Below are 21,039 nucleotides of genomic sequence, written 5' to 3' on the forward strand. Positions count from 1 at the left end.
CAAGGGCTGTAGTTTGCTTACCCCTGAAATAGATTATTTTAAAATTATTCTAGAGAAGTGTGTAAGGAGCTCATTCTTAACCTCTTTTCTCAGTGATGTTACCTGCTGAGGGTGCAGGGGACAATGGTAGGTTGGAGCCTAAATAATGGAGTGAAGATTAGAATATCTGTTGTGAGGAATGATGTAGTAGGAAAAAAATCATAGAATGAATGAAAAGATTGTCAAGCAACACTGAACGACTGATATTGAAAACAAAACAAAATAAGTGACAGAATCAATCCACACAATTGTCTATGCAGTCTGGGGGCTAAGAAAACAGCTGGATTAATCCAATAGTAGGATTGGCCATAAGGATGATTATGAAAGAATGCCAAGGGCGTGGGGGGAATGAGGGCTCTAGTGGGAGAAGGTTGTACTGAGTGACCATGGAGTCCAAGCTGAGTGGGGGAGGGACTGAAACCAACAAGAAAAACACGGAGACCTGAGGAATCAGAGGTTAGGATGAGGCCATGAAGCAGGTTTCAGGAATTTTTTCGGAAATGTTATAGGCAAACTAAGCATAAAACGCATTATCCTGTTTGTTTTCCATAAACAGAATCATACTATATTCTGTTCTGCTCTTTGCTTTTATTCAGTAAACAACATATCTTTCCACATCTATGCATACTGATCTACCCCACTCTACCAGCTCTACAGTATTCCACTGTATGTTCTGTGTTCCCCATGATTTATAAAGCTTATTAGTGGACATTTAGGCGGTTTCCAGCATTCGGATTTACCAGAAACCTGGATGAACATCGTCATACAGAATTCCTTGTGCACTTTTTGGCAAATAAATCTAAAGGATGAGTTCCCATAAATGGAATTACGGGATCTAAAAGTCACATGCATTTTAAATTTTGTCAGCTATTGCCAAATTATCCTGCAAAGAGTCTGCACCAATTTCCACTCTCACCAACAGTGGGGGATAGCGTTCATTTTCCCACAATCTCATGAACACTGGATGTCATCAAACTTTTTCATCTTTGCCAATCTGATGAGTGAAATCAGTGATGCCCACATTTTTGTTTGGACTTCTTAATTATAAGTGAAGTCGTTTTTCCTACCTTCATTAGCTACTTGTATTTCCTTTTCTGCAAACTGGCTGTTTTTACCCTTTCCTCTGTTTCTGTTGGGTTTGTTTATCTCTTTCTTACTGATATATGAGTTTTTTGAAAATTAAGGAAAATAACCCTTTTTCAAATGTTTTGCAAATATTTTCCAATTTGCATTTTGTCTTTCTTAATGGAACTCTGTGCACTGCAAAATATTATATGTTTTACATATTCAAATTAATCCTTCCTTTTTCTTTAAATCTTCTCCATTTTGTGCCTTCCATCCTCCAAGATGATTTTTTAAATCCCCTGTACGCACTTCTAAGACATTTATTGTTAGGTTAAATCTGAGGTCTGTCGGAAATGCATTCTGATCAAAGGAAAAAAAAAAAAAAAGAAAATCCAGCCAGCCTTTTTTTTTTTTCCAAATGGCTAGCAAGTTTTCCTCAACCATTTATTGAAGGATCAGTAACCCTTCCTGGGCTTCCCTGGTGGCACAGTGGTTGAGAGTCCGCCTGCCGATGCAGGGGACACGGGTTCGTGCCCCGGTCCAGGAATGATCCTACATGCCACGGAGCGGCTAGGCCCGTGAGCCATGGCCACTGAGCCTGCGCGTCCGGAGCCTGTGCTCCGCAACGGGAGAGGCCACAAGAGTGAGAGGCCCGCGTACCGCAAAAATAATAATAATAATAATCCTTCCTGATTTAAAAGGTTAATTTTATCAAATATTATATTCCTCTATAAAGTAGGCTTTATATTAGTACTCTTATTCTGTTCTGTAATCTATCTGTATCCTGTGTCAGGACCTGCCAAACTGTTTTAATTACTGCAGTTTTATGTTGTGCTTTTGCACCTGGAAGAGATTTTCTATATCACTGACCGTAATTTCCCATGGTTTAAAGAAGAGATTGTTGGAGAAAAATTAAGAATGTTACCCTGAAAACTGCAAAAGAAACCAGATAAATTCTGACCTCATGCTCCTGGCCCTGAGAGACCAGACTAGAACTAAGGATTGCTAGGGAAGTGGCATTGTCAGAAAGAAGGCAGATTTCAGGAAGATGAGCAAATGAAGCCTTTTTTTTTTTTGGCAAAGAACATGGTACTGAATGAATTGAGAGCGTGGGGGCAGGGCAAGAAAGAAGGGAAAAAGGGAGGAAGGGAAGGAGAAAGGGACAGATGCAGAGGGAGAGAGGAAGAAAATTATCTGACAAGAGACAGAAGAGATGAGGTTACGTGGTGAAATACAGAAAGCCGGGAGAAGTTGTCATGACCATAAAGAGGAAACAGGTTAAGAGGCAGCAGAGTTTACTTTAAAATTTTAAAAACCTGTACTGAACATCAGAGGGCTTCACCTCTCTGGTTCTTTAATAAGCAAATGGGTGGAATCATAGATGGCCTGTCTTTAGCAGGACAGAGTGAAATGGCAGATGTGAACGTTGTTTTAGCATTAACTATAGAAATGAAGGTTATAGGAGTTCAGAGTGCTGGTATGGACAGTGTTGGATATTTGACTTATATTACCCAACTTACCCTTTAAGATTTAATATGAATTTTTGAATAGGTAATACATGTACATGATTCAAGAGCCAAACTCATATAAGAAGTTACACACAGAAGTATTACTCCTCCCTCTGCCCACTCCACCCACCCCATTTTTTTAAATATAAATTTATTTATTTATTTTTGGCTGTGTTGTGTCTTCATTGCTGTACACGGGCTTTCTCTAATTGCGGCGAGCGGGGGCTACTCTTCGTTGCGGTGCGCGGGCTTCTCATTGCAGTGGCTTCTCTTTTTTTTTTTTTTTTTTTTTTTTTGCGGTACGCGGACCTCTCATTGTTGTGGCCTCTCCCATTGCGGAGCAGAGGCTCCGGACGCGCAGGCTCAGCGGCCATGGCTCACGGGCCCAGCCGCTCCGCGGTATGTGGGATCTTCCCGGACCGGGGCACGAACCCGTGTCCCCTGCATCGGCAGGCGGACTCTCACCCACTGCGCCACCAGGGAAGCCCGCAGTGGCTTCTCTTGTTGCAGAGCACGGGCTCTAGGCGCACGGACTTCAGTAGTTGCAGCACGTGGGCTCAGTAGTTGTGGCTCGCAGGCTCTAGAGCGCAGGCTCAGTAGTTGTGGCGCACGGGCACACAGGCTCTACGGCATGTGGATCTTCCTGGACCAGGGCTCGAACCCATGTCCCCTGCATTGGCAGGCGGATTCTCAACCACTGTGCCACCAGGGAAGCCTCCACCCCCTTTCTTAATCTACCCCCATCTCTAAAGATTCATTCATTTATTATACGGTCTTCAAGTGTTTATTTATTTGCAAACACTAATATTCACATATGTCCCTACCTTCTCCCCTTTTCTTACATGAAAGGAAATATACTAGATACCTTGCTTTTTATCATGAATATGTCCTATCATGAAAACATTCCATATCAGTACTTAGAGACCTTTCTCATTCTTTTTTTTTTAAGCTGGTGTGGATGTAACATAATTTATTTAAAGTGTCCCCTGTTGATGAGCATTTGAGTTGCTCCTAATCATTTGTTACTGTAAAAGCTGCAGCACTTAATCGCCCTGCACCTATGTCATTCTTAAAGATGTGTGCAGGTATACCTGTTGGATAAATCCTTAAATTGAGACTTTGGTTTGGGTTAAAGCATTACTGCTTCTGCGGTTTTGTAGGTATTGCCAGATTCCCCTCAGGAGGGCTGTATCATTTTGCACTTCCATCTGCCATGCATGATGGTGCCTATTTCCCCACAGGTTAGCCAACACAACGTGTTGCATCAAACTTTTGATTCTTGCAAATCTCACGGGGAGAAATGGAATTCCGGTAGAGTGTTCTCCATTTTTTGAAATTTTTGCACTTTTAAAAATTTCTTTAACACATTAATAATAGCTTAATAATAGTTATTTTAAAGTGTGTATCTGCGAAATCCAATATTTGGATCATTCTGTCATCTGCTTCTATTGGTTGTTTATTCTCTTGTCGGTCACATTTCTTCATGTCTAGTAATTTTGCATAGTATGCCAGTATTTGTGCATAAAGGAAGAGGCTCTAGGCCTTCCACAATGGGGCCATGCTTTGTTCCAGAGTGTCTATTCCAGTAAATAATAATAATAATAATAAAGCATTGCCCCATGATGGAAGAGGTTGATCATCTCGTATCAGTTTTCCTAAGCAGATGTTACTCCTTCCAATAGATTCCTTTTCAATAGAAAGGAACTTTATTTCAGTAAAGTTTTCTGAATTTTAGTTTTAAATACTTGTTCTGTTCCTTTATTTCCATTTTCTTCCTCAGGGACTCCGATTTTACCTATGTTGGACATACACACCTGAAGAACAGGCACTAGGTGTTTTAGTTAGATTGTTTTTAGTTTTTTATTACATTTCTCTCCAAAAGGTATCTTGGGAGTTTCTTTCTTATAGGGAGATGATGACAGCCTAGTTCCAGTCTTTTCACTTTTCCACCTCACAAAACCCTATAGGAACAATATAGAAGTAGGCATAGAGAAAATCTACAAACTCTCAAATATGTAACGGTGGGCCAGACCACCCTAAACCAGCAGAATGAGTATGGAAAGCCACAACTGGGAGATCAGCATGGCTGGAACAGTGGGGTGGTCATACTCTGTTCAGTTTTTATTTTACAAAACTCATGTCACTTGATCATTTCCTAATATTCCTCCCTCCCTTCCTGCCCTCTAGGCTGCAGGCTGGTGTTTTGTTGTGTTTTGTTTGTTCATTTGTTTGTTTTTTGGCCATGCTGTGTGGCATGTGGGATCTTAGTTCCCCAACCAGGGATCGAACCTGTGCCTCCTGCACTGGAAGCTCAGAGTCTTAACCACTGGACCGCCAGGGAAGTCCCCTGTTTGTTTTTTGAGGCATGGATTAACAGACAGTAGTCATCGTTTTATTGAAAACACTTGTCCAAAAAAATCACTCAGAAAGCTCAGAAGAATTCAGAAAACTTTTAACAAATTTCAAACACACGCAAGATAGAATCACTTTGAGTAGGGGAAGTGGAGGGTTGATTTGACACTCAAGAGCCTCATCAAAAGTAGCAGAGACTGGTGGAGGTGGGGGAGCCAAACACAGTGACACGTGTGCACTCACACAGCTTGACAAAGGGCAGGGCACAGACTATCTTGGTCTAGATAACTGTTTCCTCCTTCAGCAGCATCTCCTTCTGTATGGAGCTCAGCTCTCCTCCCAAACTCTCCACTTTCCAGATGCGAGATCTCTTGGGTCTCCTCAGTACTCTGGGAAATGGGCAACAAATGACAGCTAAGGCAGGCTGTTTCTTGAACGAGGCAGATGGCACCTGGGTGACAGCAAAAGTTTGGGTCAGGTGAGAGAGAGTGTCAAGCTCAGTGCCTGCCCTAGAGGTCGGAAACTCCCTCCTCTGACCTGATTCCCTCTGGTCTGCACCTGCCCTCCTAGTTCTCCCCTCCAATAAAAGGACAAGGCATACAAATAGATGGATAAACTCATGGAACCGTGGCCAGTGCTGGAAGGTAGCAATTGTCTAACCATTAATAGGTAAGAAAACAAGGTTTCAGAGAGGAAGGTCAAACACAAAGCCCAGGCCTCTTCATGGCCACCTCACTCAAGACCCTCAGTAAGTGAAAGGAAGGAAGAAGAGAATCAATGTTCATAAGAACAAACGGAGATATCTTGAGTGGATAATAAATGCTGTATTACGGCTAAGACAAAGATAAAAGACAACTATTTTCAGCTTTATAGCAGACTAGCTACTCTCCCACTAAACACAACAAAAATTCTAAATATTTCTTCAAAAACCTATTATTTATAAATGAATCATCGAGCTGACATCAGAGTAAGATATTCTTAGACGCCAAAACCATAGTGATAACAGGAATCTGAAGGGTTAGGCAACCACACAATTAGCCTTCACCTTGGAGACACGCTCAACCCAGGTGACCCTGAGTTTCCATTCTGCTGGGCTTTCGGGACACGGAAAAATAACAGGAAAGCCCAGGTCCTGCTTACAGTGGGGAAATCTAATAAGAGTCGGCCACATGAAACTGGAACTGCAAAGTTACCTGCATTGACTGAGATTTCACAAACACAGGCTAGCTCTTATGTGGGTCTGCAGCTAAACTAACAATACCTAAGTATTTTGGTTGTGATCCTAGGGTAGTTCTGCACCCAAGCACCGGGCAAATGCAAATCCTTTTCTGAGGAAACAATTTAAATATAGGCCTCAAATAATTTCCAACAATGACAACAAAAAAATTTTCCAAGGAAAATGAGTTCACAGTCAAAATCCACAGACCATACCAAGAAACAAGGTACCACAGCAAGAGCCTATAGAAACAGCTGTAGAAACAGCAGCAAATAATTCAGTTGTTAAACTTATAAGACACAGAATATAAAATAAGTATGTTTAACATGTATAATAAAAATATATTCAGAGGGCTTCCCTGGTGGCGCAGTGGTTGGGAGTCCACCTGCCAATGCAGGGGACACGGGTTCGTGCCCCGGTCCAGGAGGATCCCGTGTGCCGCGGAGCGGCTGGGCCAGTGAGCCATGGCCGTTGGGCCTGTGCGTCCGGAGCCTGTGCTCCACGGCGGGAGGGGCCACAACAGTGAGAGGCCCACGTACCCCAAAAAAAAAAAAAAAATATATATATATATATATATATATTCAGAGAACATATTTTAAATATGAGGAAAAAAGCATAAAAGTAACAAGATTTACAGGAAAATACAACTTCTAGTTATAAAATAGATTAACTGAAATAAAAATTTAATGGCTAGGTTAAATAGACCATACACAGCTAAAAAGTGAATGGGTAGGGACTTCCCTGGTGGTCCAGTGGTAAAGAATCCACCTTGCAATGCAGGGGACGTGGGTTTGATCCCTGCTCAGGGAACTAAGATCCCACATGCCGTGGGGCAACCAAGCCTGCATGCCACAACTACTGAGCTCGCGTGCCTCAACTAGAGCCCACGTGCAGCAAACCACAGAGCCCACGGCTCTGGAACCGGTGCACTACAACTATAGAGCCCACACGCCCTGGAGCCTGTGCGCCACAACTAGAGAAGAGAAAACCCACATGCCACAACTAGAGAGAAGCCTGCGTGCCACAACTAAGACCCAATGCAGCCAAAAATACATTTAAAAAATAATGATAATAATAAATAAATCTTCTTTAAAAAAGTGAATGGGTAAACTTGAAGATACATCTATATAAGGTATTCACAATGCAGCCCAGAAAGACAAAGACAGAAAATATGAAAGAGAAATTAAGACATGCAGGATACAGTAACAAGGTCTAACAGAAATCTTCCTGGAGTTCCAAAAAGGACAAAAAGAAAGGGAAAGAAAATGGAGAGGAGATAAAAATTTTTACAAATGCTGAAAGATATCACTCCTCAGCTTCAGTTCACACATCAAATCATAACACAAACATCCGTACTCTGCAAAATACCAAAAAAAGTCTCAGAGAAAAAAAAGTTGCCTCAAAAAGAATGATATTTTTAAAGAGAGCCAACTTCTCAACAATAAGAATAGAAGTGGGAAAGTAATAGAATAATATCTTGAATGCTGAGAGAATAACTGTTAACTTCAAAATGTATATTCAGCAAAACTAACTTTAATAAACAAAAATGAAAGATAATTTCATACAAACAAAATATGAGACAGTGTATCTCTAACTGACCCTCAAGGCAAAAAAGGGCTTCCCTGGTGGCGCAGTGGTTGGGGGTCCGCCTGCCAATGCAGGGGACACGGGTTCGGGCCCCAGTCTGGGAAGATCCCACACGCCGCGGAGCGGCTGGGCCCGTGAGCCATGGCCGCTAAGCCTGCGCATCCGGAGCCTGTGCTCCGCAACGGGAGAGGCCACAGCAGTGAGAGGCCCGCGTACCGAAAAAAAGATAAAAAGGCAAAAAGAAAAAAATGAGGGCTTCCCTGGTGGCACAGTGGTTGAGAATCTGCCTGCTAATGCAGGGGATACGGGTTCAAGCCCTGGTCTGGGAAGATCCCACATGCCGCGGAGCAACTAGGCCCGTGAGCCGCAACTACTGAGCCTGCGCGTCTGGAGCCTGTGCTCCTCAACAAGAGAGGCCGTGGTAGTGAGAGGCCCGCGCATCCCAATGAAGAGTGGCCCCTGCTTGCTGCAACTAGAGAAAGCCCTCACACAGAAACGAAGACCCAACACAGCCATAAATAAATAAATAAATAAATAAAATACATTAATTGTCAAAAGTAGAGTCATCATCATTATCATTATTAAAAAAATGATATAAATGAACTTATTTACAAAACAGAAACAGACTCACAGACTTAGAGAACAAACTTATGGTTACCAGGAGGGAAGGGTTGAGGGAGGGATAGTTAGGGAGTTTAGGATTGACAGGTACACACTGCTATATCTAAAATGGATAACCAACAAGGACCTACTGTATAGTACAGGGAACTCTGCTCAATATTATGTAACAATCTAAATGGGAAAAGAATTTGAAAAAGAATAGATACATGTATAAATGAATCACTTTGCTGTACACCTGAAACACAACATTGTTAATCAACTATACTCCAATATAAAATAAAAAGTTATAAAAAAATCATTATAAAGGATGTACTTCAGGATAATGATCTTAGATAGAAGGTCTGAGGTTTGATGAGCAGCTAAATTGGTAAATACGTGGGTAAATTTAAACAAGTATTAAATGCATAAAATAATAATAATAATGTATAGAATATTTTTAAAAAACAGAAGAAACCAAAACACTGGACAAAATACCATATAAGTTGGGGGGGGAGGGGCCTTGAATTATTTATGAAGAGAATAAATATGCTGATTAACTAAGCATGTTAAAATGGCAAGAGTAACTATGACACAAATGAAAACAGACCGTATAATTTCCAAACTAACGAGGGAGGAAATGTAATGAGAATTATATACATAAAATTCAATCAACCCAAAGCAAGGTAAGTGAGGTAGAGGGTGGGGAGCAGAAAAAACTGAAAGCACAAACTAAGGTGGTCGAAAAAATACAAATATATCAGTAGTCACAATAAACGTAAATCAACTAAATGCTCCAGACAAAGGTTATAATAAGACTAGATGAAAAAACTCCAGTCATAAGCTATCTATAAGAGACATCCAAAACGTGAAGACAGAGACAGGTTTAAAGTAAAAGACGTAACAGGCAAATAATAACCTAAAGAATGTAGAGGTAGTTATAGTAATATCAGATAAAACAGACTTTACAACAAAAAGCATTATAAGAAATAAAAAGTATCACAGCATGATGATAAAAAGTTCAATCCACTAGTAAAATATAGCAATTCTAAATCAAGGTTTAAACAAGATAATAAAAAAGCTTGATGTAATGTTTATAGATAAAAGGTTGCATTCACCATGAGACATGAAAACGGACCTCAGACTAGGCTATAAAGCAAGTCAATAAATCTGAAAATATTAGGACTATATAAACCATGATCTCTCATCAAATTGAAACTAAGTTAAAATCATTATCACTAAGATACAATAAAAATTCTATGCTTAGAAATTTAAAAGTATATTTTTAAATAATTCACAGATCAAAGAAAAAATCATAAGGGGAACAAGAAAATATCTGAAATCGAACAACAACAAAAGATATTACACATCAAAATGAGAGCTGCAAATAAAGATGCAATTCTTAGAGGGCAGCTGAAGCTTTAAATGCCTACTTAGAAAAGAAGAAATAATCAATGAGCTTAGATCCTGATTTAGGAAGCTGAAAAAGGAACAGCAGAATAAATACACAAAAAAGTAGTAGGGAGGGAAGTTCAAAATAAGAAGCAAAAAGTAATTAAATAGAAAACAAACAAGGTTTGTTTTCAAGAAAGCTAAGAAGCTGGTTTTTTGAAAACACTAAAAAAAACCTGATAAACCTCTAACAAACATAGTAATGAAAAAAGAGAAAATTAGGTGTGAAAAAAGTACATAACTACAGCGACTTCCCTGGTGGCGCAGTGGTTAAGAATCCACCTGCCAGTGCAGGGGACACGGTTCGATCCCTGGTCCGGGAGGATCCCACATGCCACTGAGCAACTAAGCCCATGCGCCACAACTACTGAGCCTGCGCACTAGAGTCCGCGAGCCCCAACTACTGAAGCCCCCGTGCTGCAACTACTGAAGCTCGCGCACCTAGACCCCATGCTCCACAACAAAAGAAGCCACCGCAATGAGAAGCCCGCGCACCACAACGAAGGGTAGCCCCCTCTCACCACAACTAGAGAAAGCCCGCGCGCAGCAATGAAGATGCAACGCAGCCAAAAAAAATTTTTTTAAGTACATAACTACAGATACAGCACAAATTAAAAGTTACAACAGAAAACATTTGAGTAATTTTATGTCAATAAAATTTAAAACTTAGAAAAACTGTATAAACTTAGAGAAATATATAAATTACCAAAACTGACTCAAGAAGAAATAAAATATCTGAATAGTCCTATAATCATGAAAGAAACTCAGTCATAAACTTAAAATTCTCCCATAGAGAAATGCCATGCTTCTATAGGAAAGCTTAGTTATACAATTAAATACTCAAGGTGGTAAAAATGAATGAAGCTTAGTTCCTCATATTAACATGGAGGAATCTCAAGATTATGCTGATCAAACATAGCAAACTCCAGAAGAAAAAATATAGTTTGATTATATTCATATAAAGTTTTAAAGCATGCAAAACTAAATAATACATTGTTTAAGGATATATATGTGTAGTAAACATGATTGGCATAAATTTCTGAAGAATTGAATCCAGAGGGGAAAGAAGAGGAAGTGACCAGGAACAGCCACATGGCAGAGGGGGGAAGACTTCAAAGATATTGAATACTTAATGTTCTAATATGTTTCGTTAATTTTGACAAACCCATTTTTTTTCACATTTTAAAATCTCTGAAATGAGGATGTACCTTACAAGCTCTAGCACCTTAGAATTATACTTGGTATCAATTTTTCTTTCTCAGTGGTACATAAAATAAGGGTGTAACTTAAAAACGATGGATTCAACAAAACGTGGCTAGTTCTTAAGCTATATGGTGGAAATATGGGTGTACAGTTTATTTATAATTATTTGTATCTTACAGATATACTATAAACATTCTTTGTTATATATTCAATGTATAATAAAATCAAGTTAAAATAGGTTCTGATCATGGATCAGGTTAAAATAGTGGGAAGATTAGGAGTAGGGACAAAATTAGATGGGGTTAAGAATTTCGATGATGACGGTTGGTAAAGAAAAAGCGACTGAGGAATAAGATCACAGATTTCAAGATAAAGAGACAGGAATAGAAAGCCTTAGGAACTGGGATGGTGGTAAGGGAGAGTATGAAAGTGTGCAAGTTTGGTTCTAAAGTCAAGGAGCATAAGAATGGGGAGGACGAGGGTGGCAGACATGGCTGAGGCCCTAGAGCAGTGCTGTCCAGTAGAAACTTCTGCATCCGCACCGTCCAATGTGGAAGCCACTAGGCACATAATAATGTGGTTTTTGAACATGTGAAGTGTGGCTGGCGTGACTGAGGAACTCAATTTCTTACGTGATTTCATTTTAATTAAATAGCCACAAGTGAATACGGTTTTGAACAGCACAGCTCTAGAGCGTCCACAGCTCCTGAATCCAGACAGAGGGCAGGGAGAGGGCACCAGCCCTGGGACACTCACCAGCCACTAGGAACAGAAGGATGCTAAAGCCCAGGACGTAGTAAGGCCACTGCACAAAGAACTGCGGGGGGCTGGGCTTCATCCGCAGACTCCGGATCTCCAGGGCATGCAGCAACAAGGCCAGGAAGGCACAGGCCCCTGTGGGTCACAGGGCGGCAGCCTTGCTCTCCTCCTGTGGCTCCCACCTCCACTCCAGCCTTCCTACACCTGTGTGGCTCCTGCCCGCACCCTTGCCCCTTCAGAGCCAATAACCTCCACCCCACATGCCTGTCTCGCCCTCCTTCCCAACTCATCTCAAAGCCCGTGTGCCTCACCTCCCAGGGGCCCCATGATCAGAAATCCCCTTCCCGGGTACCCTCTGTGCCTGTGCTCTTGGCTGACTCCCGATGGGGCCCCCTGGGTGTGACGCTTTGGACGAAACTCAACCTGATTTTCCCACTGTGAGCGTTCCACCTCCTCCATCTGATGGGAGCCTCCCAGGGTAGGGCCTTGGTCAGCCTTTTAAAGTCAAAAGGTTCCAGAGGGCAGAGATGATCTCTTCCATTCATTCATCCAAGAAACATTTGTATTTCATTTATATTCTATATTTCAATTCTATTATAACCCTGTACCAGATACTATGACAGTTGCTGGGACAGAGATTATGGGGAAAAGACCCCCAGACAGATGACACCAAGCCAAGGCTGTGAGGACAGTGTCCGCTGGGAGTGCAGTTAGGATGAGCCCCAAAGCAGGGGGATCACAAACCCTGAGGGGGCGGGTTGGGGTGGGCTACTTCATTGAGAGGGCAGTGGAGGAGAGGGGCCCTAAAAATCCCCTCTCCAGAGACCACCCGCCCCCCCATCTCCGGCCGTCTCCCCAGATCCCCCACCCACAAGGCTGGGGCCCGCCTGCTGCTCCCCACCTGTGAGGAAGCTGATGAAGGCTGACACGAGATTGTGCTTCCGGGTCCTCGGAAAGAGCCGAGATGCAAAGGACACCATGACGACAGTGGTGAGGAAAGACAAGATGACGGCGGACAGCAGGAAAACACGGCCCACGATGATGTAAACTGCAGGGGAGGGAGGGAGAGCTGGCTGGCGCCGGGCACCCTGGCCCAGAGGGCAGAGCCCTGCAGAGCCTGGGCAGGGGTGGCCCCAGAGCCGGGTCACCATCAGGTCCCAAAGCGTGGCCTGGGACCAAGGCTCCGACCCGACTGCTTTGCCCCCAAGCATGACCTGGGCCCACCATCTTGTTCCTCATGACATGAAAAAAAAGTTAGATGGGCAATTTCAGACACTGAAATTATTAACCAATTCTTAACAAATACTGTTACATGAATCTGGTTGTATCAAAGCGTAGGGGAAAACCATGTATTGTTTGGGAAAAAATGGTGGCTTTAATAAACAACATAAAATGAAACTGTCGTGATAAAATTTGTTGCATGTGGAAATGTGAAGAATTGCATCCACATTGGTCACACTGAAATAGTCACTGGTGGAAAATCAGAACTCTGTGAGGTCAGGATATTCTGAACTCTGCAAGGGAGCCCCTATTTAATTATCCACATTAACAGGAGTAGTGAAACAGACCGAGGATCGAGGGGAATTCATTCTCCTAGTATTGGCATGATTCAGACCTTGTTAAGGTGAGTCTGTATGACCTCCTGAGCGTGCAGAGGTGAGCGGCTGGGGGAGGGACAAAGAGACAAAGGTGTTGAAGACCCAGATATTCTAGAACCTACCCTGGGGTTAAACCAGGGGTTCTCTAGTAAGGGCAGTACTGCCCCCACAGGGGATGTCTGGCAATCCCAGGAGGTAACGGTGGGCATCACAACTAGCGGGGGGGGGGCACTAATGGACTCTAGTGAGGAGAAGGCAGGGGCGAATTCAGTTCTGTCCTAGCTGCCCCCACCAGTCCTCTGTCACCCCCCAATGCCCACGCTGGTCCCGTCTCCCAAGCCCCCATCCCCGCCTCCATCCCCCCGTACCGGGTAAGGGTCGTGGCTTCCAGCACTTGATATGGAAGCAGTTCTCAAAGAGGCCACTGAAAAACACTTCCTGGGACTCCTCGTTCACCAGACGAACCCAGAAGGGGAAGATGGAGACCAGCAGTATAAGCAGGTAGCCCAGGGAGGTCAAGGCAGGGGCTATGGCCCAGGTGAACCCCTTCATGTCTTTGTCCTCTAATGTCAGCATCACCTGTGGAGGGGAACAATGAAGCGGGGGGGTCCTCACGCAGCACGGGGTGAAGGAGATGATGCCCATGGACATGTTAGCACACGTGAGGCTCGAGAAATGTTGATTTCTTTGCCTTGATTAAACTTACAGCCTTACAGACCTCTTCAGTAGGCCTAAACAATGCATAAAACATTATCTTCCACTAATTCACTAGGCAATCTTGAGCGTGTGGGGTCCCTTCTTTGAGCCTCAATTTCCACCTCTCCCAGCTCTAAAGTTCTAACCTCTCAGTTCTGTTGACACCCACCCACTAGCCACAGAAGAACCTCTCCAGTCAGCTGTCAGCTACTATGTGCCTTTTGAGATTTCAGAATGAGGACCAGGGCAGAGATTAAAACCAGGGCCTGAAGTGCCTTTACTCAGTGACTGGCCTTTTCTCAGGACCTGGGGTATAGACGGACAGGGGTCCACCTGGCCTGGAGGAGCCCTCTGCTGAAAAATGAGCAGAAAATATGCTCACAGAAAGTTTTAAAAATAGTTTTAGAGTTTCAAGACCCTCCTGAAGCCCTAGGTACCCTCTAGGCCTGGAGGTCAAGACCCTCAGTTAAGGATCCCTCATAACTTCTCCATCACCACCAGCTGTCATTAAGGATGTCTTCTTGGAAGGAGCACCTGGGATGTGGAAGCTAAGTGCCAACAGCTGGATTTGGTTCTGGACGCCCGTGACTGTGTCCCAGCTTTATCACTTGCTGGCTGGGTAACCTCGGGGAACTGGCTAAAACTCTCAGGATCTTGGGTCCCCATTTGGAAAAAAGAGGAAATAACACCTGCCTAGTAAGGTCCTTGCCAGGGCCAAGTGAAATGCTGCCAAAGACATGTCAAGCACAGTGCTTAGGGCCCAGGCGTTTGGTTAAAGTTGGAGGGTGAGGGGCCGCCAACTTCTCCTAAAATGCAAACATTCCTGAGGGAAATTCACATCCACCACCCAAGGGCAAATGTATTCAACTAGTCTGCTTTCCTCTCCAGGCTGGCAGGGGAAGGAGAGGGGCGGTTGGAAGCCTGGGTGCAGCAGGCAGGGCGGGCCGTGTCCGGGTGGCCCCCAATGACCCTGGCCACATGGCAGTGCAGAATGGCGACATCAGGGGGTGAGAGACAGGACATGGGAGTTGGTGGACACCCCAAGACAACAGCCCTTCTTTCCAAGTCATGCCCAGAGCCAGGCCTGGAGGCTCCTGCCTAAGCAGACAGCCTGGCAGCACCAAGCTTCGCAGCTGCGCACTGCTGTGCACAAGACAAGGCCCTCGGAGTGAGGGGTTTCCCTCTCCTCTCCGCCCCTGTGTGTGCCCACGCACTGGGGCCGCTCCACGCTCCCCATGCGGATGCCCCTCTCACTGCAGCCGGGGGCAAGGAGTGTCTGAGGCTTTGAGATCTGCTGATCACCACAGCAGAACAAGCCTGATGGTAGAGGGCAGAGGAAATCTGCTGTCTATAAAAGGGTTAACAGCTGTTAACCTCCGACTGCTGTCAGAGTGCTTGGAAACTTTCTAAAGCACTCTCTCCTCTTTCTGTTGTTCATTACTTCCTTTTCTTCAGGTCTTCCCCCCTGAAAAATTTATCCTGCCGTCTCTGCAAAGCTTCCCTTTCGATCTTCCCTCCACCCTCTGGCCAGTACTGGTGAGTCACCTGAACTTCAGGGCCTCGGTGTCCTCTACTCTAAGAGGATGAAGACCAGAGAGCCTTGAGTCCTGGCTCTAAAGCTCTCCAGGTAGGAGTCATGGCGGCATCTTGACCCCCATCCTCTGGATGGAATGGAGAACCCTGGACATTTTCCGTTGATGGTCTGAGCCCCTTCCTGCCCCCCCCGCCCCCCCAATGAACCTCAACGTGTCTAAAGCTGAGCTCGGTGTCTTCCCTATTTTAGTCACCCTCTCCTTCCCCCACGCTCTAGCCTGGAGCTCCTGCCGGCTTCTCCATTTCTCCCACACTTCCACCTCCTCAGCATTCCTCACCTTCTCAGCTTTTCTTTCATAAGGTTTCCCACGCACCCAGCCTCTTGCCTCCACACCCGCCATGTCTCCCTCCATTCCCAGAACACCATAGTCACCCCAAGCACCTCCAGCCTTTCCCGGGGGGAGGGGGGTGCGGTGCCCTCACTTCACCTCTAGACCTTTTAAATCCCACGACTTCTGCAAAGCTCACCTTGGTCCTGTCCACTCCATGGACCCTCCCAGCCACCAGCCATTAACCATTCATTCCACAAAAGTGAACTGTGTACTTACTGGGCGCCCCATGCCCAGCTTAGGCCAATGGGGAGAATCAGGGATGAAAAAAGACAGGAACTCGCAGGCTCTTGGTAACTACTGGGGAGAAGAGACACATAAACTTGTCACGCGGGACAGCGTTTTCCCTCCCCCCCCTCCCCCCCCTGGGGTGACTGAGAGGCCAGGCGCCACCTCCTAGCTGTCTGTCCCCTTGCCCACCCCAGGCTGCTCTCCAGTGAGGGGGACCTTGTGGGCCTTTCTCCGGGGATAGGCCAGCGTCCTGCATGGAGCAGCCCTCAGTGCTGGATCTGGACGACTGTGCACCAGGGATATACAATTCGGGGACACACTGATATGAGCCAGACTCAAAGGACCATAGACATGTTCATGTAAAGGGGGATTTGGAGAACCCTTTGTACTGATGGGGAAACAGCTGGAAAGAAGAATGGACTGGTCCAGGATCCCAGGCTCAGTCAGAGTGGAGGCAGGGACCACAGTCCTGCACAGCTGCCCCTCCCTCCTCACCTCTTCACCAGTCGCCACTGGCCAGCAGTTCAGTTCGGGATTCCCAAAAGTGGGGGTCAGGGAGAGAGAATGGGGGGAACAGAAAACTACCAACTTTTTACTTTGCCAAGGGCATTCAAAACAAAGCAAAACTACTGCCATCTACTATCACCAATTGTTTTCATTATTATTTTGAAAAGGACCTATGGCACTGTAAAGTAGAAGAGCTGCATGCTCCGTGGGGCCTGGGTGTCCGCTGTCAAGGTCTCCCTGAGCCATCGCGCCGCAGCCCGAGGGCAGCCCTGTCACCGGCCCAGGCCCTGCGCATGCCAGGGACAGCTGAGGACTACACAGGGCGAAGAACGAGAGGAGCAACATAGAGCGCATCTCAGGCTGGACCGGGAAGAGACCAGGAGAGAACCGTCTGGGCCGCGAGGAGCCTCACTCCCCACTTTTCCCGCCAGTAATTTGAGGCTACTTGGGCTGCAGACTAGCTTAGGTTCCGTCAGAGGTTCCTTCCTGCTGACCACCCTCCACCCTTCCGTGGCCCCAAAGCCCCAGTGACATTTTCCAGACCCAAAGATGGGTGCTGACCTGGCCATCAGCCCCCAGATCCAGCCCCGCGGGTCCCAACAGCCGGCCGGTAATGTTTGGGGTTTGGGGGGCCTCTTCCTCTTCCTCGCCCTCCCCCTCCCAACCCGTGACTCCACCTCCGCTCGCCACCGCCCCGCCCCCCCACTGTTTCCCGTCCCTCTGCCGAGGCACCGTTGGGGTCTCCCAGTCTCCCGGTCTCCCGGGCGGGGCTTCCCTCCAGGCGGCCCGCGGTCCGGACCTTCCGTTGGCCCCCGAGGCCCGGCGAGGGTCTGCTCCGTCTCCCGGCAGAGCCCACCGAGCCCTCGGGGCCCTGCAGGGGAGGGCGGGGGTTCTCACCTCTCGGCCCGCCGCCGCCCGCCGCTCACCTGGCCCTCGGCTGGGGGAACCTGGCCTCCGGGGTGGTCCGCAGTCCCGGAACAGAGTGGGGGCTGGAGCAACCTTAAGTCCGCGGATCTGAATTCGGATTCCAGCTCTGCCATCACCAGCAGGATGACCTTGGGTGAGTTACTTCTCCTTCCTGGGTATCAGTTTTCTCATCTGTGAAACGGGAAAGATAATAGTAACTCCCCCCGTGAGATGGCTGGAAGTGCCTGGAAGACACTTCGCTGTGGACTCCGCAGAGAGGCAGCGCTACACAAACAGCAGCCTGGACCGCGAGCCTGGAAGAAGCCAGAGTTTCCTGACTACCCAAGGCCCTGCCAGTTCGCTCCCCTTCCCCAAGACCCTCGCTCAGCCCCCTCCCCCACTCCCAGGCCCTCCCTCGCCCTTGCCCTGCGCATGCGTTCTGATCGCCTTCAGCCCCCCCCCCCCCTCCGCCCCTGGCCCTCACATTCCTCCGCTCTTCTCTGCCCTCGCGTCTTAAGGCTGACTGCACCTCTCACCACGTGGGCTGGTTTTAAACTTTTAAACTTAGGCTCTTCCAAGAGAGGCACTCTGGCTCCTGGCCCTGGGGGTGGGGCTGGGGGGGCCGGTTCGAGTGGCAAGAGCGGCCACACTTGGAGCCGGATAAGTCACCAGCCCCCCCTTGCTTTGAGTCTACGCCCACCAAGGAAACGCATTTGTAACTCCTAAGATTTTAAAAAGCCAGGACCATGTCTGCCACCTCCTCACACCTCTTCACTAGGGCCAGCACATATTCAAAGACAACAGGAAGGGCTGAGACTTGATGAACCACTAAGTTATTGAATCACCTATCATGGGAGAGGCATAGCAAAGGCCCTTTTACTAGTCAGGATTCTATCTGTCCTAAGGTTCAGACCCAGATTTGTAAGCGCTCAGGCAAGACAGGGTCTTTATTGGCTTAGCTGGGGCAGGGCAGAGTACAGCTGGGGAGGCCTGGAGCCAGGCCAGGGAGACCCCCACTGCCCTGATCTCAGAGGCTTTGATCCCCTCCACCCCATAGGCTATCATCCTCCAGGCGGCAGGGGACATCAACTTCCAGACTCACATCCTCACATTTAGCCACCTGAGGGAAAAAGAATATCTTCTTCACCGTATTCCCACCCCTACTTGGTTGGAAATTTCCCAGGGAAGCATTCTGATTGGCTCAGCTCTGGTCAAAAGCTCATTCCACTCTGGCCAAAGAAGATGACTCAGCTGTGCCCCACAGAGGCCAGGCAGGTAGGATCATCTAAGAAGCCGGCGATTTGGACCACTTATCTGGAGCAGCGTACAAACTTTCTAAAAGGAAGTGAACACCTTTAGAACACCTTTCTAAAAGGTGTCCTCAGAAGAAGGGAGAAGTTATGGCAGACCGTGACAGCATCGTCATACTTTTTTACACATCAAATCCAAATCATGGGCATTATTATGCCCAGGCTGCAGATGAAAAAACTGAGTCTCAAGTTAAGAACATGCCCAAACTATCACGTGGATGGTTGCTAAAGGATCATGGATGATTACTAAAAACATTAGGCTGTAGAGGAACAGATTCTTCACATGGTGCTGGAGTTTATCGTCCTCACAAATTACTAACTGCAAAAGGAAAACATATCTTTACATAGGAGAAATCTAGCAGTCACTACCTTAAACAAGTGAACAAACAGCACTACTTGGGGTGGAATAATCTGACATCATGTGCCTCTTGAGGTGATAGCAGTATGAAGGAGACATCACCTGTGAGGTATTCTTGCCAAAAATGTGTCATCAGGCCTCTAAACCTCTTTTCAGTTAAGAGGAAATACAGGGGGGTGAGAAGGAAGCTAAATACAACCGGAGTAAAACAAGGAAATCAATTTTGTAGAAAATTATAAAGGATAACTCTTCTTGACTCCTCCAAAAGTCACTGTCATTAAAAAAAAAAAAAGTGGAACTATTCTAGATTAAAAGAAACTAAAGAGATATAAAGCCAAATGTAATGTGACCCTTGATTTTTTTTCTGATTTGAAATAATCTAACTATAAAACACATTCTTGGGGCAACTAGGGAAAATCTAAATACAGAGTCCATTTTAGATGGTATTATGGAATTAAATTATTTTTCTTAGGTATGTTAATAGTGTTGCGATTATGTAGGAGAATGACCTTACTCTTAGGAGACACATGCCATAGTATTTAGGGTGAAGGTTATATCTGAGCTTACTTTCAAATGATTCAGAAAAAAAGCATATAGATAGAAAGCAAATATGGAAAAATGTTAATACTGTCCATCTAAGTGGACGATATATAGGGTGTTCATTATTCTATTCTTTCAAGTTTTCTGTATATAAATCAGACAAAAAAATCAGAAAAAATAAAAGAGACCTTGTCTAAGAACACAAAGAGCTGGAACCTGAACCCGGGTTTATCACTCAGCCACTCAACACAAGTGCTTTCTCTAATGACAGAGGCCAGGATAGGTGAACATGGTCCCTGCCCTCATCGAGCTTGCAGCAAGCGCAGAAGACAGGCAACTGAATAAATCATTTTTTTAAAGTGTGCTCGGTGCACAAAAAGTATAGCATGCTACGGCAATTGCAGAGCGCGAATAATTCAGTCCAAAGGAAGACCTGCCAAGAAGGCCCTTCTAGACAGAATCTTACTCCCAAAAAGGGATTGCAATGTGCAAAGACTTTTACCTGCTCTACAGCAAGAAATACTGTACATTATACTTTGCACACATGCTCCCTTGTGCACAAACAGAACAAAAGTCTGACTTACCTTTGTGATGGATGTTTTCTACTCCGTTCTAGTTCTGCCTACTTTTTCCTTTTACCCTTTGCTACTCTCAACTCATTACAATAAATTAATTTTAAGACCCCCTAGTGGCTCTTGACCTACATTTGAAAAATACTGTGTTCAAGGACCCAGTGAATTTCAGAATGACTGGGAGAAGGGGAGGCCACAGAGGGCTGGAGAAGTCAGTGGGCAGAGCTGGGATTTGAAGGTCTTGTTGATTTCATTCTGAGGGCCATGACGGGCCTTTGGTGGGATTAAAGCAGTCCGTGTGGGTGCCACTGCCAAAATTCAACTTCCTCCTCCTCCTGTCTCCCTGAGAAATGGACTATTTCCTGCCATATCAATAAACAAAGGATTGTCACAGTTGTCAACGACTGCAGCCCTCCAACGTGAGCTGAGGAAACTCAGGGCTGAAAAGAACACCTGCCACCTAGCAGCCATCAGACTGCAGCCACTCCCTGTGGTGAACCCTGAGGAAACCCAGGATGTGTCAGGCTACTGGCCCCAGATAACTGAGGTGCACAGCAAATGAATGATTTCAGTGAGCCAAGACTCTTGCATCTTCCCATACATAGAAGAGCGCTAAATTCC

General features: G+C 45.7%; 2 protein-coding genes across 16 annotated transcripts in view; both read right to left on the reverse strand.

Moving 5' to 3' along the window:
- Positions 1–11,826, reverse strand: part of ZSCAN25 (zinc finger and SCAN domain containing 25) — a 33,130-nt gene extending 21,304 nt beyond the window's left edge. For 14 of the 15 annotated variants that reach the window (XR_003793153.1, XR_003793156.1, XR_003793157.1 and 11 more), the window contains exon 1: positions 11,776–11,820. The gene's annotated coding sequence lies outside the window, so the exon portion shown is untranslated. Of the gene's footprint in view, positions 1–11,775 lie in introns of all 15 variants that reach the window. The other variant, XR_003793150.1, reaches the window with a different exon arrangement.
- The window catches only part of TMEM225B (transmembrane protein 225B), a 29,407-nt gene continuing 13,390 nt past the window's right edge, over positions 5,023–21,039 (reverse strand). The window contains 7 exon segments of the mRNA XM_029220697.1: positions 5,023–5,317; positions 5,319–5,415; positions 11,776–11,913; positions 12,680–12,826; positions 13,745–13,955; positions 16,214–16,291; positions 17,659–17,830. Coding sequence (XP_029076530.1) covers positions 5,245–5,317; positions 5,319–5,415; positions 11,776–11,913; positions 12,680–12,826; positions 13,745–13,955; positions 16,214–16,291; positions 17,659–17,772 — 858 coding nt within the window. The 5' untranslated portion in view covers positions 17,773–17,830 and the 3' untranslated portion in view covers positions 5,023–5,244.

The sequence above is a fragment of the Monodon monoceros genome, unplaced genomic scaffold (genome assembly GCF_005190385.1).
Source record: "Monodon monoceros isolate NGI ecotype Baffin Bay Population unplaced genomic scaffold, NGI_Narwhal_1 Super_Scaffold_13, whole genome shotgun sequence".
NCBI classification, from domain to species: domain Eukaryota; kingdom Metazoa; phylum Chordata; class Mammalia; order Artiodactyla; family Monodontidae; genus Monodon; species Monodon monoceros.